Raw genomic sequence first — 18125 nt, 5'->3', positions numbered from 1 at the left:
CGGCATACCAACACCTCTAAAACCCACTACACCGTTTGGTTTAATCAGTACAAGATGGATATGTAAAAAGATAGACAACCTAGCCTCGATCCCAAGCACTTTAAAGCACTTTACCTAAACAAGTTCCAGACTCAAAGCCCTTATTGTCACATTTAAATTGTTACAAAATGATGAATAATTTAGTTAGAGGTTCATAAAACATTGTATTGTTTTAGATCATAAGTTTTAATGTTTCCAGCTCCAGTCCTCTCCATGTCTGGTATAAGTTAACAAACATATGACAGGATTGTTACTTTTCATATATTAAAAGACTCTGCAGAATTAACAGCAAATTATGTTGAACATTTAGATTTTTTTCAAGAATTACATTCAACTTTAAGCATATTACTTTACCTTGAAAACATAATGGTTAAAATCAGTATTTAAAAAAATATGTTTAAGAGTTTTGATGACGCTAAATGGTTCTCTCCATGGAAAAGCACGTTGTCATTTAAACATGTCTGTTTTTACAGATTAAACAAATGAGATGTTTCCCCGTTTCCATTCTTTGGCCAAGTTAAGCTGGTCCAAATGGCTGATGCCTATAAAGGAAACATGAGTGGTATCTTTTTGTCTAACCCTACGCCAGAAAGGAAATTCATTTATTTCCCAACATGTCAACTATTTCTTAAAATGTTTGTGAGTGTTAATGCCCTTATGTGGAATTTTCTACTGCATGTAGGAAATAAGATTGGACACAAGACGCATAATCCTGCCATACTACTGTATTCCATCTTTCAAAAAAGAAAGACAAGATTTAATATTACTTAACAATATGTTAAAAGTAGCCAGTTTGGCTTCAGTGTTAATACAATATACACTCCATAACAGATTGATAGTGTGAGTATTGTTCTTTTTCATTTTCATTCTGAAAGTATTCTGATACAAGCTGGCTACAGATCAAAAATAAAGAAAACAAAAACTGTAACTGTTACACTTTTACTCAACAGTTTGTTAAACAGAACTTAAAAACCAAAAAAGAACATTGTCAAGTATTACGTTTTCCTCCCTAATGTGAAATAGGGTGGAGGTGGTGGAGGGGGGGGGGGGGGGGTAAGGGAGTGGAGACCAGCTGACCAAGCCCATTCCCTTGTCAATCATGTGGATGAGATGCCGTGCTAGGAGCGGGAAACGATGGGATAGTAAGCCACAATATATCTCAAATACAGCTTTTAATTAATTACATTTCTCTTTTTTTGTAGTTTCCATTGTCTCTTTTTTTTGGAAGGAAACCATCCAGACATAGTAAGCATTTTTTGACTACAGGTAAGCCAATATAAGAAAAAAAAAATATTTCAGACCATGGCTTTTTCAGTCAAGAGAAATGCCCAACTCAGACTTAAAGCACACAAGCACGCAAGGAAAATTAATCAGATGCAAAGTAGCATTTTGTGATTCTTTTTGTGTCATTTACTTTAATTTTTGTATCAGTTCTGCAGGTGGATCAGTCCGGATGGGTCTGTGTAGGAACCACACAGCGACAGGAACAAAGCAAGGCAGCGTGGGTGTGATTCGGGCACAGCGGGAGAGAAGTTCAGGGAGGATAACAGCTGAGTGGAGGTAAAGGGATGAGCGGGGGGGAACGTGTGGGTTGGTACAGCTGTTAAGGTACTGATTGTGTCCTGATAGTCACCCACTAACAGCCTCAGTGTGCAGCAAATGTAGCTTTCTTCAAACTAAAGTTTGACCAGTTGATGGAGAGCCGTTGGCGGGGCTGCTGGGCAGAATCCAAGCAAAACCTGCAGGGAAAAAAACCAAGCATTAACCTTCTGAGGAGCAATATGTAAATGTTTTTAAATATCTGTGGAGTATCCGAGGCCTTATTATCATGATTTCCTTTAAATAAAAGTAGACCATTTGGATGATTTAAATTGTGTGTCTATGTTTGCTTGCTAGCATATTGATGCATGTCTACCATACTGCTATTTAACTGTCAATCAGTGCATATGATTGTACTCATCCACTTCTATAAAACATAACTCAATAGTGCCACAAAATCCACAAGGGACCTTAAAAGTAGCTAAAAATAGAAAAGCTTCAAAATATCTCACCAGTATTTGTAAAGTTGGTTTAGTTATTACATTTTAATACACATACCTTTTGAAATATTCCACCTCTCTCTCTGTTTCATCCAGTTCAGTGCTATCCAAGTCGATGTCTTTGGGCAAGAATACATCATCTGAAAAAAAGAACATGGATGATGTTATTTGCTCCTATTTTGAATATATTTATTAGTAAGTGTATTACAGAATACGTATCTGAGAAAACCTTAGAAACATGGTGTTTTCGGAAGCAATGGCTGGTTGTTGTCAAAGTTAGAAATTCTACATATTTAATAAGTAGATTCTACGATTGTTGATAATGTTGTCTCTTCCCTGCCATACGGATTTCTTGTTTTTAGGTCAACATCTCTTTTGGGGCCCAGTTTCGCCCCTGCCAACTTGTGAAAGGAAAATATCTTTATGCAGCCACATTGTCAGAACTACTTTAAGAAACTCCCCGTACTTCCTGCTAATGGCATGACCTAAATGGCAGCAGCAATCTGCACAGAGCACACATTCACTAATCACACTGTGATGCCGTATATACACACACCACAGAATACCCAAGAGACCCGTGAGGAAATCGACCTGTTCTTGGTCAGAACATTCTGTTAGGGACACAGTTTGTATTTCCCTCACCTTGCATGCCATCTGCTGTTTCAGTTGTAAAGCTGGTCATGAGTGAGATTAGACAAACACCACTGGGCGTTACCACACACCTGAATCTTTGTAAATCACAATAATACCAACCTATTGAGGGGTTCTTGTCCCCCTTCTTCTTCTTGTTCTTCTTGTTCTTGCCTTTGGGCTGAGGGGACTCTGCACTGGGAGGTTTGCCGTTCTGCTGCTCCGAGGCTGGAGGGGGAGACGGGGAAGGGTTGGACACAGCTGGACTTCTCCGGTCTTCCTTTATTTGGGTCAGCTGTTGTTGTTGTTGCTGCATCTGCTGCTGCTGCCTTTTCCCAATGTTGCTTCTGATATTACACCTGTCCTCCCTCCTTGGTTCAGTGTTTGGGAGAGGAGCCAGAGCCTCAGCAGGCCGGATCCGCGTCGCTTTGGTGTCTGATGTAGTGGTGGGGGTGGGGGCGGTGCCGTTAGCTAGCTTTGCTGCCACATCGGAGCTTTTGGGTAGCTCTGGAGCTTTCTTTACAGCAGCCTCACAAGGGGCCACCTTAGCAGTCTGCCTGGCCTTCACTTTCCCGTGGACCTCGAGGTGAGATGACGGCGGGCCAATGTGGAGGAGGGCTTGACAGTTGGGGATGCTGGTCCCCCTCTCACTCGTGTGTTTGGGGCTGTGCTGCGTGTGGGGCCGGGGTACGGGTTCAAACCTGGGCTCCTTCTGGTCAGGGAGGCGGATGAGGCTTTGAAGCAGTGACTGTGACTTTCCGTTCTGAAGGTTATCCAGGACGTTCTGAGCTGTCTGTTTGAGGGGCTGTGGGTTGTTTTGAGGGGGAGCAGTGTTTTCCTTTGCCTTCTCTTTCTTTTTCTTCTTGGCGGCGCGATGGTGCTGCATCTCTTGCAGTCGGAGCAGTTCCTTTTGAAGCGCTGCCTCCTCCTCGTCCTGCCGCTGTCGCCGCTGCTGCTCTTCCAACATCTGCAGCTCCTCCCTTTCACGGGCCTCTGCCTCCAGGCGAGCCTTCTCCTCCATCTGAAGCAGAGACATACACTTTTAGCATGATGACACCTTTGACTCAAAACATAGTAAGTCTGCAAAAAGAGCTGTGCATTAAATACTACCAAATTCTCAAGACCACCTATTTGTTAAAGACTTGAACTAATAGAGTGCCACAGTGACGCGTCCTAAAACCCGGAAGTAAACTCCTTCCGGTTCCTTCGACAAAAACGCAATGCAATTTCTCCATAGGACTTTGGAAAATAGCTGGAAATAAGGTCTGTAGTTGAGACACATTTAAGAGACGGATCACGTTTTGTTCAGCCGGATAATATCCACATGTCTACCCTACTTTTATCATTTTCTAATCGTAAATCTAGTCGCCAGAAGCAAAATGCTAACGTTATGCTATAAACGAACTACAGCAGGGTCGCTGCTTCAACGTCACGCCAACTTAAGATCCATATTCAAAAATACAGATTCTAAATGGTGCAAGTTGAAGCGTTTGTTTCAACAGTTTGCAGGAGGCAGGTACTTGCTTTCAAGCAGAACACGGGGAAAAACAAACTTGACGGGAGTGTTTACGTGTTCGGCGTAATGACGTACAACGTCCTCGACAACTTCTGTAGTCCTATTCAGCCACTTGTTAACAACCATCGTTTTTCAGACACGTAAACTCTTCAAAAATCACCAGTGGGGTCACTGCTGATGTATTTAATGTCGTAGAACAAAACGTGATCAGTTTCTTAAATGTGTCTCAACCACAGACCTTATTTCCAGCTATTTTCCAAAATCCTATGGAGAAATCCCATTGCTTTTTGGCGAAGGAACCGGAAGTGGTAAAATGCTAACTTACTTCCGGGTTTTAGGACTGTGGCACTCTATAGGGAGGGATGTTTACCTTCTTCTGTTTATGCCTGGCCCGTTTGGCTGCCTTAGAACTGGAGGCAGGTTTATTGTCGGCACTATTGATGAACTGCAATAGGTCCTCCACCCGCCTGTGGTCCTCCACTCCTCCATCTCGCTCTATCACTGGTTGCTGCTCCTCACGTTTGGGCTGCTCCTCCTTACGTTTTGTCAGACGCAAACGCAGCTTCTCCCGCATCTCTGCATAGTTTCGACTGGTAGGAGCAGCTGGGGGCTGAGCATAACAAAAGAGAGTGATCATTAAAGATAAAACATTTAATTTGACTTATAAACTATAGTATGGCTGTGCGATTATGGCAAAAATCATAATCACGATTATTTTGGTCAATAATTGATATCACGATTATTAAAAACAATTATCCATTTACTTTGAAAACATCCATATATTGAAAAAAAAAATTTGAACAGTATGTTTTTAACAGTTGATTACCCTGAACTTTAAGTATAATTAAACTGAAAAACCAATAAAAAAAAATATATATATATATATTTTTTTATAAAAATAATAATCGTTTATTTTGATTACATTGTTTTCGTAATCGTTGCAAGCCAAAATCGTAATCGAGATTAAAATACGATTAATTGCACAGCCCTAAACTATAGTATGATACACTATATCATGAATGCCTTATTTGTATTCTGTACATTAATATTGTTAAGATACCAGTCATATTATCTTCCCAGGTAATTCCCAATTCATGTGGTTGCCGTTGTTTACATTGCAAATTCAAAAATGCAAAACTGGAATGGACCTTGTTTCATTGTGTTACAAAAAGACAATCAATTATTCTTGAATCCTCAAAAGGGGATATTATCTTTATAAAATAAATGTATTTCACCTGTTCTTTGAACGAAAGCAAACAGTTTTTAAATCTTCTTTAAAATTCTTCAAGGGAATTCAAAAAAGTACCTACATTTGCATCCCCTAAAAACATGTAAATATGAGGCGACTATGCTAATTTCAGTGAGTAATAAATGTGTGCGTCTTACCCCGCCGTGCCCAAAGAACTCGCAGTAGCAGCAGTCACAGTACTTTCCTTCCTTCTGGTTGGTGGAGGTGGAGGTGGAGGAGCTATGCTCGGAGCAGCTGTCCTCGTCCTGACTCTCCTCCCCGTCGTACGGCTGGTGCTCGTACGCCCCGTTCCCCTCACAGCGGTGGCCTTCACAGTCAGGATCACTGACAAAAGAGAGAGAATTACAACTGGTTTCCTCATTTAACATTCACAAAAACCAAATGACCTTTCAATACATCAGTCTTAGTCATTACATTTAATAATGCCCATCATTAGGAGTGTACAGGATGTGGTGGGGGTCTCACCTGCAGACGCTGGGGGGGGCACTCACAGGACCGTCTGCTGAGGAGGTCGGAGGCTCGGCGGGCGGCAGGCACAAACCCTGGTGGGCCTCCATGAAGTCTGGTGCTGGAGCAGCCATCTTTGGAAAGGGCTGGGAGCCCATTGTGGGAAGGTGTGTGGTGGGGGCTGGGGGCAGGGTGGGGCCCGAGAGTGGAGGGAGGGAGGTCAGTCCTGCAGGGCAGCTTCTGGGGGGGGCTGGAGCGGGTTGTCTATGGTCCTCTTTACCTAGATTGTGAAATACATCGTCTAGAGGAGACAAAGAAGTGTGGGTTGAGAGCATTGTTCAGTTCTTCCAGGTCCCAAAACAAACTCACAAAGCATTTAACCAATGAGGAAAGTCACACTTAAAATTAAAATCGACTTAAGTTTTGAATGTATTCGTTTAAAATGTAATTAGTCTCAAAGTGCATTTATGATCAATGCTAACACCTAAGCTAGAAAATGCAGTTTAACCTCTTTTTACATCTATATAACTACAGTTACTTTTCCTTACACAAAAAGGGAGGAAACATTTCAGTTCAACTTTAAATCCGGACTGTGACAGAGTACATGTCTTTTACAAAAGTAAAAAAAAAACACAAAGGCAAAACATTTTCCCTTATAGGTTTAACAATGGCAGACCCTCCCCCTGTAATAACTATGTCCCATAATTGAGTCATCATCATTGCAAACCTAACATTGCTCCTACTGCCTATTTTACCTAAAGAGTTGGGTCTTTTAGATGCTAGGTGGATGGGGGGGTTATTACTTGACTGCACAGTGGTGGCGGTGCAGGACACGGAGGACGTGGAGGCGGAGGTGGCCATCACTACTCGGTTGGGCTCCATGAAGGCATCCTGGAAATTGTAGAGACACTTCTTCTTGGCGCCACTCTTCTTCTGCTGTTTGGCTTCGGAAGAGGAGCATGACGACGACGAGGATGACGATGAGGAAGATGACAGAGATGAGGAAGCGGAGCAAGAAGGGGGCAGAGGGGTGGGCAGCGAGGGGTGTTCCCCTTGGGGGCCTATAGACGATGTTGGGGGGAGGGGAACGTCAGCGAGGGGTGGTCCAAGCATGTCACCTGTTTATAGAAAAATCAAAGTTGTTATTTTGATTCTTGGACTTTGTTTTTATCGGTTATCTTTAGTGTGCCATGGCGGCTCACCTGGCAGGGACTCGGGGAGCAGCACAGATGGATTCCAGCTCTTCATCACGGCAGCATCCCACAGGTTCTCGAACTTGAGTGAGAGGCACTGCAGCGAGCTGTTCCAGTCGCCTGCTCCACCCGCACCGCCAAAGCAGTTCTGGTAAACGTGATCCGGTAACGAAGGGCTGAAGGCCGGCTGCTTGGCCGCTGAGTGGTTTGATGTAGGGTTTGGGGGTAGAGGCTTAAAGAGAGAAAAGATAAGTTACAACAAATGTGACACTCATTTGGGGTTATGATACTAATACTTGATCTCTTTTTTTTTTTGTTTAGTACTTTTTTCCGGCCATTGTGACTTTGGATTAATTTAAAAATAGATAAAACAAGATGAAATGGATATTTAATAATGATAATAAAAAGAATTATAAATACTATAATAATAATAACTATTATATAATTATCTTAATTATCATAGTTTATATAAAAATAGGATGAGAAATGAAACTGTCTTGTTACAGTATCTTAACATAGACTTGTAGGATTTTTTTTTTTTTAACTTTATTATTTTATTTTCACCCTGGAAATGGGTGTATGTATGTATATGTGTACATATGTATGTGTATGTATAGAATTTTGTTTATCTGTGTATATTTAATTACAGAATTATCTTTTCTTTCTTTATCCTGCAACTGGATGACTAACGGGAGGGCTACTTCTGTATAAGCCTTGCTTTCTGCCCTCCCGCTTCTACTCATTTTGATGGTTTTTCGGATGTATAAACTGTCTAATTGTTGAAATAATAGAATAAATAAATAAAAAATAAAATATAAAATATATATGAGTAGGTCTACAATGCCCTTTAAGATGGCTTTGCCTTGACATTTGGTTTAGTCTGACCCCTAGTGGGAGACATTAAAATGTCAATGGAACCAAGTGAAACTAAAAGACAACTAAGCTTAGTACTGTTCCTGGAAACTTAAAAAATCCCCAGTGATAAGGAAATGAATCAAATTTCCCTTAAAAGGGACTCTCATAGCTATAAGTCGTCACTTTTAAAATAAAAGTATCTCCGGCTTTTGTATGTATAGACTCAAAACGTGATTCTCCTCACCTTGTGTGTGAGAGGAGGACTGGGGGGGTAGAGTGTCGGGTGCAGTAGGGGCCGGGAGAAGTTGTGAAGGGGCATGTGGCCGTGGATGTGGGGGTACAGGTGGAGGGCAGGGTGGGCAGGGGGTGTCTTGCTGTCTGTGAAGAACTGGTGTCCGACAGTGGGAGGGGGTGCAGAGTGGAGCCGGCTGGGGGGCAGGCAGGAGGCGGGGCCCAGGGCGGAGGAGCTGGGGTCCTGGTTGCACACGTGGCACTCACAGGCATGCTGGACCTGTTCTACCTGAGAGTGGTTCAAGCAAGTTAATGAATGTGATCCTCTGCCCGGCCCTAACATGTAACCCACACTGCAACACAAACGTTCAGTCTTGTGACTAAGAGACTAGGGCGATTTGTTTTTAGGAATTATGGAAACATACTTTAAGGTAATGACTGGCTATGTAAATGATGTAAGAGTCATTTTTCTTAAGTAATTCGAAGTAAGAAAGCTTTTTAAAGTGTTACAACACCTGTTGGTGGCTGTAAGAGGGTGGAGGACTGTTGGTCTGTCCTGAGGAAAGTTCCTCCTGCTGCCCTCGGGGCTCTCCACCAACCTCACCATCGACTTCCTCCTCGTCACCCTCTGAACTGCTGCTGCTGGTCATGCGAGGAGACTGAAATACAGAAAATGAACAAAGATTACAAATCAGGAAATAGGTGAGGAACATTACTCAAAACATTTCCCCAAGCTCATTCATAATCAACTTTAGTTTCATCATGCAGAAACTTGTCAGGGAATTTCACAACTCATCTTATGACATTTTTTTATGTAACACCACGGAAACAAAACTCACCCCTGCCTTTAGTTCCGCGTTTTCACATTCCCCGTTGAGGTCATTATGGAGGCCGTTCACAGCAGCGGTCACTACACTGTTATCCTCATAACCACTCATAGGGTAGATGTCCGTGAACTTATTGGACAATGGAGGCACTTCATCATCATCACTGATACTAAAAATAGAAATGAGTATTCATGTTAGGGGAAGAACAGATGTGCAATTATGATCAGATATACCCAATACTAAACTGTGCATATGTGATTTGTCACAGACATTAAAAAGCACTGACTGGCTGACTTACAAAGTGTTGGTATCCCCTTCAGGGAGCATGAGCCTCGGGTGCTGCTGGATGGTGATGGGAGAGCTGGAGTTGGAGCCGGATGCTGAGCTGCCGGAGGAGAGGCTGGGGGGGTGCACCTCTGCCAGGTAGTCGCGGGGGGGCTCCCCCTGCAGGGGCAGCTTGATGTGGAGGTCCTCAGCGATGGGAGAGTCCATGATGCCACAGGTCAGGATGTGAGAGAGACTACAGTCGTCACACGTGCACCTGTTGGTCGGGGCGGGCGAGGAAATAATAATACTGATTTAATTACAGATGCAACTATCTATTTATAACACAAACGCCAAACTACACATTTTCTCACTTTCACTCATCAGGTGAGACCGTGGCATAATATTTAGCGTGTAATAAATTCCCTGACAACTCAAAGATGGGAAATTAAATTAGCTTTTTTAACTCAAAGCAATTGAAAGAAGAAGATCATAACAAACCTAATTTATTAGAAGGGAAAATAAGAATACTTTTTCTTTTATCAACCAAAGTTTCAAATAGTATTTAAATGTGTTACATTGGAAGAGACATGATTTCAGACCAGAAAATGACGTAGCAGTGAAAAGTTGAAACTCACCTTCTTCGGTAATTGCAGTTGGGGCAATCTGGAATATTGAGGCGAGATGAGAGCATCCTCATCGTCTCCGTGAAGTTGTTTTCGATAGACGGAGACTTCTTACTGTTAGGTATCTATAAAGAGAACACATTTTTAAAACTCCTCTGAAGTGCAAAAATGCACATTTAAATCTGCCACGATAGCTTTTTACTCTTGTTGTGTACCTGTTCTTCTATAAATCTTCTCTGCTTAAAGAACTCCCAGTCCTCCTTCAGCATTCGCTGCTTAGTCTTCAAAGTCTGGTAATGGGCAGATCATTAGAAGAACATGAACTTCCAAAATAACAGAAATACATTTTTGAAGGTATAAAAATGTGAATGTGTTCAGGTATACTTTAAAAGTCTCTTACGTTTTTGCTAATCAAGGACTTGTGTGGCTCTGTTCTTTGGTTGGTAAGACTCTGACCCTCCACCTTAAATAGCAGCTGCAAAAAAGTCACACTAACAGCTTTAGTTCAGGCGTATTCATTGATTACCACCGTAAAAAAGTAGTGTCATTTCCTGTATCAAATGTGTTGTCATGGATATGTATACCTGTTCATCTACATAGTCGTCAATCCTCTTCTCACACTCCTGCCAATCAGTAGCCACCGAAGCCATCTCCTGCTGCAGCTGATGGTAGCTTTCTAACAAGGACCTGTACATGTCTTCATTGTATGAATCATAGGAGGCCGTGCCATGTCTAAAAAAAACAGAGGCAGAATAGTCATTAAAGTCACTTGTATGGTTTAAGAAAGGGATTGTCAACCTTTGAGTCAAGAGTTGTATATTTAGGGATAATGATGGGTAAGTAGCATATCTTTTTATTGTTTTAATTAGTAAAACTATATCTTACTTCAGCTGGGCAACCAGTGCAGGTAAACTGCTGTGCAAGATGGGTTCTGAGAACACTAGATTCTCAAAAAGGTGCTTGTTGTGCAGCTCCCACGTCACCTGGAACTTCTGAAGGTGTTCATTTTCCTGAGTAAAAAGGGGTCAGAATAATAGTTGAAGCTAATACAGTAAAACTGGCTTTGAATTGGGATGTATGCCACTTGCAGGACAGCCAACACATCTCTGTGGCTCTGGCTACATAAAGGGTAAACTGACCAGGGTGAGCAGAAAGCTGCTGATGGTGCGAGCAGCCTGACAGAGGGCGTGGTACTCCTCCATCAGCATGGAGATGAACTGGTAGGCCTGAGGAGGACCCAGGGCTGCCGCCACGTTCCCTGCTGGTCCTGTGGTCTTGGGTCCTGAAGATAGGTGTTTCAGTAGCCGCACCTTCATCTCCAGGACGTATTCACGCGCCTGCTGCTCCAACCGTTGATACAGCTGGTACGGGTCCTTCTCACAGAGTCTACAGGAGGAAAATAAAGGGTTTTGTCTTCATAAATGGTAATAGAACATTTTTCAAGGGGTTTTTATTATATGCCTGATTAAAGTATGTGGTCGATATAAACATACGTAATTCCTGCATCAGTATATTGAGACTGGAAACGTTGTGGTAAAAACCAAAACCAACCAACAAACAGTTCTTTCCATAATTACACCCTAGTTCTTAAGTTTTAAATTGTTCCTCAGAGTCATTACACAGCCAAAAGTCCAGTTTGAATAGGAAATACATTACATCAAGGAAGAAAAGATGCAACTTCATCTGACCAATTATAGAAGTTTCAACTTGTTGACATCATTCCTGTCAAAGGCTGTCAGGCTTGATAGTTTTAACCGGGGCTTTTTTTCTGCATCCACAGTTCAACAGAGACATCTAGTGGACAAACACCATGAGAAACAGAAATTAGACGCAGTAGTTTTACCTATCCACCAGCTCCTTCATGCCCTCCTTGTCTCTCTCTAGAGGCTGGTCATGGTCATCTGCCAACGGTGTTCCTGTCTGACGGTAGATACAGCGCACCAGGTATCGAACCTCCGACCAGTGGTTCTGTAGCTGCTGTGACTCCCTCTCCGATTCTGCTGAAATCTCCCTGGTATCCAGAACAAAATCTCATTAATATCACTGTAAAAATGAACAAATATATTAAGATTGAATACACTTTAGTGGCCTTCTCTCTGAACTGACCGTCTCTCATTGCAGGCTTCACAGCTGCAAACTGTGTCAGCAGGCATGGGTGCGGTGAGGTCCGGAGCGGGGAGCATGGGTAGTGTAGGCACAGCAGTTGTCAGTCTGTCCCCCGGGGCCGCCTCCTGGCCCAGGTTACCGTTTCCCACAGGCATGTGTAAAAGGAAGTCCTGGCTCTGTGGGAAATATAATAAACAGCACAATAAGATGCAGAACAATTTGTACACTTTACACAAGATGATAGTGAGCAACATTTTGTAGTAAATAATGTGTTTGTTCAATCACACATTGATTTTTGCTGATTCTGTATCATGTTTTGATGTCTAAAGTCCAATACATGCTGCAACAACACAACTTTTGACAAGCACACATTTAGCATATCAACAATAAACTACAAAAATATGTGTTAAATAATATATCTAAGTATTTCAGTTGAATTCTTATACAAAGGCCATCTATATGTAGCTTGAACTGTGGGTTGTGATAATCTGGACATTCATGCTGATACACCCCTTTAATAACTATTCATCTTATTCACTGTGGCAGGTACAAGGCCCAGAAAGAAGACGTGCTATGAGCTGACAATAGAAGGAACCAAGGTACAATAGATGGGTCAGCCAATTCCAGGGCTGAGTCGTAAGCCTGATTGAGAACTTATAAAACGGACATGATGCCAACCACGTTTCTATGGGGTGAGTGTTTCTTACTTGAATCCCAAGTTGTAGTTTTGAGGTTCACACGAAGTTACTAAGATGGAAGCCTTGCTGGTTTCTGATCTAAACATTGCCAAGCGGTGGGCATATAACTATGTGCTACATTTTCTGTTCAATCCAACTGTATGCAGCCACTTCACAGTAGAAGCTTGCCAGTGGTTTGGCTCTGCTTACTACAGGGACTTGATATTCAGAGTCAGCATAATATCCTACTGCTGTAAGGATGACGTGGAACAAAACATTATGAGGAAAACAAACCCGAGCGAGGGCCAAGGCAACCACAATAAGGAAAACCAAACCCCCTGGCACACCTGACACATCAACATGAATGAACCAGCTCGACAATGCAACAGTTCGAAACGCTTGTGGTACTCAATAAGGTTTTGAGTTCACTTGCATTTGTGAACCAATGTCCAAATGTCTTCCTTGCTGTAACTTGGTGATTCAAGGTTGTACAGCAAGGAAGAATGAAGGGAGAGTGTGTTTTAGAGCTTATGTTCCAAGATACTGAATATGTACTAGCAAAAATATCATATACCCAGAGAAATGATATATTGTTACTGATAAGAGTTTACTAGCAAAATTAATTCTTTGTTGCATAACAAGATGTTTTTACCTCTACATTGGTATTGTCCTCACAAAGACGCAAGCCAAGCACATAGCCATGCGCTCTAACATAAAGGAGCTCTTTATATGAAGAGACATTAGTCTCAGCCATCATGGCATGTATACTGCATATGCCTGGGAGTATACTTACAGTCAAGCTCTAAAGTGTAAATCAAATCCAACATTCAGTGTAAAGAACATCTGTCAGTAAGGATTACACATACTGCAAAGAAGCAATATAATTCAAGTATAAATAAAGAATATATTATTGTTGGTTTTTAATCCAATGCTTTTTATTTTGCTTTTAGAACTTGACATCATTTTCTCAGTGTTGACCTAGAAACTGTTATCTTGCTATGATTTAAAGCCAAGCCAAGCCAATATATGAATTGATAGTATGTCCTTCATAACATTTATTTTTACAGAAACAGCTGTTACTTCTGGTTGCTCCTCTTTTCTGGCAAAGAAATGGATGTGAACAGAAGAGCTACACCCTCCAGTGAAAGACTGACCGCAGCTGTGCGAGTTAAACTGCAGATACATGGCGTCAGTGCAGAGACAAATATTTGGAAACTGAACCAGAGGACCAGCCTTTCTTTCACACCTTTTCCACAACTTAAAGACCTTTACTTGTCTTTAAAGAAAACGGTATCCTTACCCCCAACGACTGCTCCAGAGCAGTGTGCCTGTCCTCCTTCTCCACTGTGCGCCTGCAGTCGGAGCACACCCACAGAGGCAGCTGGAGGGCACTGGGTGTTTTGTTGGGCTGAGCCGTTCCATTCTGGCCGAGGATCCCCGCCTCTGAAGGCACCGCGCTGTCTTTCCGCTCACATCGGCACAAGAGGCAGCGATCGCCGGCCGTGTAGGGAGCCCGTTGGTTCAAGCCGAACGTGAATGGGGTCTGAGGTGAGCATGTTGGTAGGAGGAAGAGGAGAGAAAGATATACCGTAAGCCACTTAAGCATTTGCAAAAACAATTAAGGGTGGACGATAATTTATTTGGTTATTTAACGTCACTCAATTAAATCGTACTGTGATGAAATCTGTTATCAAAACGTGTTTCTCTGAAAATCTGATCACACTCGGTTCAATTAAACTTTGGTTTTGTCTGATCCATTTGATTTTGTGTTTGTAGGTTAATATATATATTCAGTGCAGAGCTGGTAATATTTATTTATTCGCTATAAATTATTTAAAGTTCTTAGTAAAATTAGGAAATAATCATTACTTTTCATTTGTCAAGACTTTAATTCACCAAAGAGTTTACCATGTGGTTATTTCATATGGACTATTTATTTATTGAAATACAAGAAAACATGCTATATTGCGATATATATTATCATGATATGAAATGACCTATATTGGTATAGATTTTGGCCAATTCACCCAGCCCTAAAAACATAAATATACAAAAATGTTTTAATCATTTCATAAAGAACATAATGGGCTTCTTTGACACAGAATCTGAATAATTCAGTGTTCAATTCATATACTGAAATACAATGGAATGATGCAGTTATTTTGTATAGGAAACGTAATAAACATCAAACCATATCGATCAATATGTCAAACTAAAGCCTTCCCCTGAAAATGATGTGCAAATTGAAAAAATAGGCTCCAGATGGACATTCTGCTAAATGAAGGCAGATCCACCTCTCTTCCTCTGCAAGCTATTGCACACTGCACTTTGGGAACACCAGCTGTTTAAATTGCCCCCCTGCACTCCATTAAAACACTGGAACCTTTTCTTAATGTGCAGCCTTGTCACCGAGTGAACCACAAAGTGGCACAAACACATCATTAGAAGCCAGGAGTTTCAATTAATGATCTTCACATTGCTGCTGTTTGACAGAAGGCAAACTGTCTTAAGGGATTTTAAATAGGAGGTGGCTTTACATCTGTTTAAGCAACATTTTATAGGAGATGCTTACGTTTCCATGAGGTTTTGATCAGTGCTGTGAGTAACTCAAGTTAATTATCTCCTTCAGCAGTGATATTTTCTGATTTCATTCAAAAGGCGAGTACAAAAGCAATATGTTTTAGTTTGCCTGTTTATTTTGGTAAACTGCAATGATTAGGGGCGTAACAACTGAAATAGACACATAGTTTGAATCAATACAATGTGATTGTATACCAATCAAATCCATTTTCTAAATGTTTTATATTATAAGTATATGTTTTTTGCTATTAAGATAACTTTGTCAGCATATGATAGACAGTGTTTACAACATAACAAAAACAACCAGTTGTGTGGACAAAAACATGAGGTAGCACATTTAACAGCCACATTTCATAATTTGAACCAGCCTAGGGTGAATAAATTATTGATTTGCTGTGTGTGCTGGAAAAAAACAATACACAAAAAAACAATTACAGCACAAATAATAACTTACCATTTTCAAGTAAAGCTCGTAATGCTGATGATAATATGATTTTACAGTCTACGGATTGATATTATTTCACCGCACAAGATCTTTGTAACAGAACCATCAAAAGTTTGGTTTAGGCAATTGTTCCAGTGTAGAAAATAATGCGATGACAGACAATTTAAATATGGCTAAATGCGGAAAGCTGCATTTGAGTCATTGGCACTATGACACTGCTTTTAAAAGAGTGCTGCAGAGACTAGAATTACGGTTCTAATTGATCACTTAGGGTGGGCAGGCACAGTACAAGGATGTGTAGTGTGAAGACAGATGTTAGAGCATCTTCTTGTCAGTTGTTGCAGAGGGCACAACTGTGTTTGGAGCCCATCAGAATTGAATGTATGAATGATATTTGTGACAGTTGTCTCACTGATTGTTTTAGAATATATGAGTAAAGACAAATGAAAGACCACATAAGTAATTTTGTAGTGCATTCCCAAATTGCATTAATTACATAAAGGTGTTAATTATGTGTGAAACATGGTATATGGCTTTAAATGCATTTTTGAAACCTGATGTAAATGTACCTGAAGGACCCCGGAGAAGTCAGCATTCACTGGTCCTTCTGTAAACTGTGGTGTAACACTGTTGTTGACTTTGACCTGAGGGATAAAAACAACTTAATTAGAGATTACTTCTATTGACTAATTGGCTTGGTTATTGACAACATCACACATCAAAATATCTACCTGGTGAAGTAGGATATGTTTTTTCTGAGTATAGGTTATGCCCATTTGAAGCAGAAGGTCGTTAATACAGTCAGGCACTTAGAAAACGTACATGTATACACTTTTTATTCATTTAAGAAGGGGAAAAAATGTGTGTGACAACAACATATCCATGTTTTTAAATATCATGAAGCACTTCTTAGGACATTCATTTCTTATGATGAATAGTGGAAGTATATGATGTGCAAGATTTGTTTGGATGGAGGGGTCACAACATACAAACAATGGGTACTTGTTAGGCTGCATGTATCATAAACATACACACTTAGTAAGTGAAAGACTTTGTTTACCTTTATAGTCTAACATTACATACAGAAATATAGAGAAGATAGGGTTGACTGCCATGCAAAATGACTAAAGTTATAGCTACATGTGTGATTTGTGACCCACCATAATAAACGTATGAACTGACAGTTAATTATTAAACATGGGCCAGTTAGAAGAAACTAGCTAACATAACCTTTGTGCAAATGGTGTATAACTAGGGTACTTTGGTAAACTGGACTTAGTTAGTTGATTTGGGATATTATGTGGACATTATAACCAAGTTAAACTTCTAATTAGCAAGTAAAGTGTAAGGTCAGCTTGTAGAAACACATCGAGGCCCGCCGGGGCTTGAGTTGTTGGTACACTTCACTGTTAGCATTAGCTAGCATTAATGTTTATGTGTTATAGCAGCCTATGCCCCAGCCGTGTTGAAACCAACTGTGCTCGGGAATAATCTTGATTTGGCCAATGTAATCTCCACCTACCTGGACTGTATTAGCTCAAAATAATGCTTCATGGTGTCTCTAGTTGTTGTCGATTCAGCTACGGTCTCTCAACTTGAGCTAAGGATGGCAGTCGCAGCGTTCGGCCAAGACCCAAGTGCCCTAATGTTTACGACAGTTTATTGCATTATAATATGGCCAGTTTAACCACACAGCCATTCACAAAGCATAATAACAAGTCTGAGCGGCAATTAAGCCAGTTAATTTGAAGCTACATAGGTCAACGTTAGTTAGCTAGCTGCCTTCTTCGCATCAGTGTCGGGCCCAAATCAGATGTGTGTCGTTGATAACGCTGCTAGCTAGTCGCCCGGTTTGACATCCACTGGGTTACATTGCGTGACACTCTTACCTCTCCGTTGAGGCCCGTGATGGAGCCGATATTCCCGCTGCCTGTGCTGCCAGATGTTAGAAAGCTGACGACGGAGGCAGGTGTTGCTGTTCCCGCACAGCCAAGGGCCGAGGCAACCCCGGCCTTGCCACCACTGGTGTTGCAGACAGCACTGCAACTACTGCCACCGCCCCGCTTGTTCTTCCTTCGTTTAGCCCCTCGTTTAGCATCGGTTGGACTCATTTTTGTCCACAGAAGAAGCGAGACAACTTGCCGTCCACACTTGGCAGGGTCTCGAGTGGAATGCCAGGCGCAATCACTAGGGTATTAATCCGGGATAGCGATTCAGAGACTCCAAAAACGACAGATACTCAGTTCCATCAAAGTGCAAGCCGACTTCATATATTCCAATATGGCCTCTAGCTGGACTGCCTTGGTGCTTGCGTTGCAGCGCAGCTTTGCGTCTCCACTGCCGGGGCTTATGGGAAATTGAGTTTGTTGTGTAAAATCGCATCGTAGCAAAGAATCAAGTT

General features: G+C 41.5%; 1 protein-coding gene across 3 annotated transcripts; it reads right to left on the bottom strand.

Moving 5' to 3' along the window:
• Nucleotides 1–748: 748 nt before the first annotated feature.
• fam193a (family with sequence similarity 193 member A) lies at nucleotides 749–18030 on the bottom strand. 3 transcript variants are annotated; one of them, XM_034129962.1, is made up of 23 exons: nucleotides 17614–18030; nucleotides 16294–16368; nucleotides 14000–14242; nucleotides 12023–12198; nucleotides 11760–11927; nucleotides 11056–11302; nucleotides 10802–10926; nucleotides 10501–10648; nucleotides 10317–10391; nucleotides 10132–10206; nucleotides 9929–10041; nucleotides 9325–9567; nucleotides 9045–9195; nucleotides 8715–8858; nucleotides 8213–8488; nucleotides 7123–7345; nucleotides 6676–7038; nucleotides 5939–6221; nucleotides 5611–5797; nucleotides 4595–4834; nucleotides 2832–3729; nucleotides 2137–2218; nucleotides 749–1778 (listed from the first exon to the last, which is right to left on the bottom strand). In XM_034129962.1, the coding sequence occupies exons 1-23, from the start codon at nucleotides 17833–17835 to the stop codon at nucleotides 1685–1687; spliced, it is 4851 nt and encodes a 1616-aa protein (XP_033985853.1). In that variant the 5' UTR covers nucleotides 17836–18030; the 3' UTR covers nucleotides 749–1684. The 3 variants fall into 3 exon arrangements, with proteins under 3 accessions (XP_033985853.1, XP_033985852.1, XP_033985854.1); XM_034129961.1 differs by having other exon boundaries at nucleotides 9039–9195; nucleotides 17614–18029; XM_034129963.1 differs by having other exon boundaries at nucleotides 6724–7038; nucleotides 9039–9195; nucleotides 17614–18029.
• Nucleotides 18031–18125: the final 95 nt, after the last annotated feature.

This window comes from Trematomus bernacchii, unplaced genomic scaffold (genome assembly GCF_902827165.1).
Source record: "Trematomus bernacchii unplaced genomic scaffold, fTreBer1.1, whole genome shotgun sequence".
Lineage (NCBI taxonomy): Eukaryota > Metazoa > Chordata > Actinopteri > Perciformes > Nototheniidae > Trematomus > Trematomus bernacchii.
Note: the sequence above shows the minus strand (reverse complement) of the source record. Positions and strands in the feature narration are given on the sequence as shown.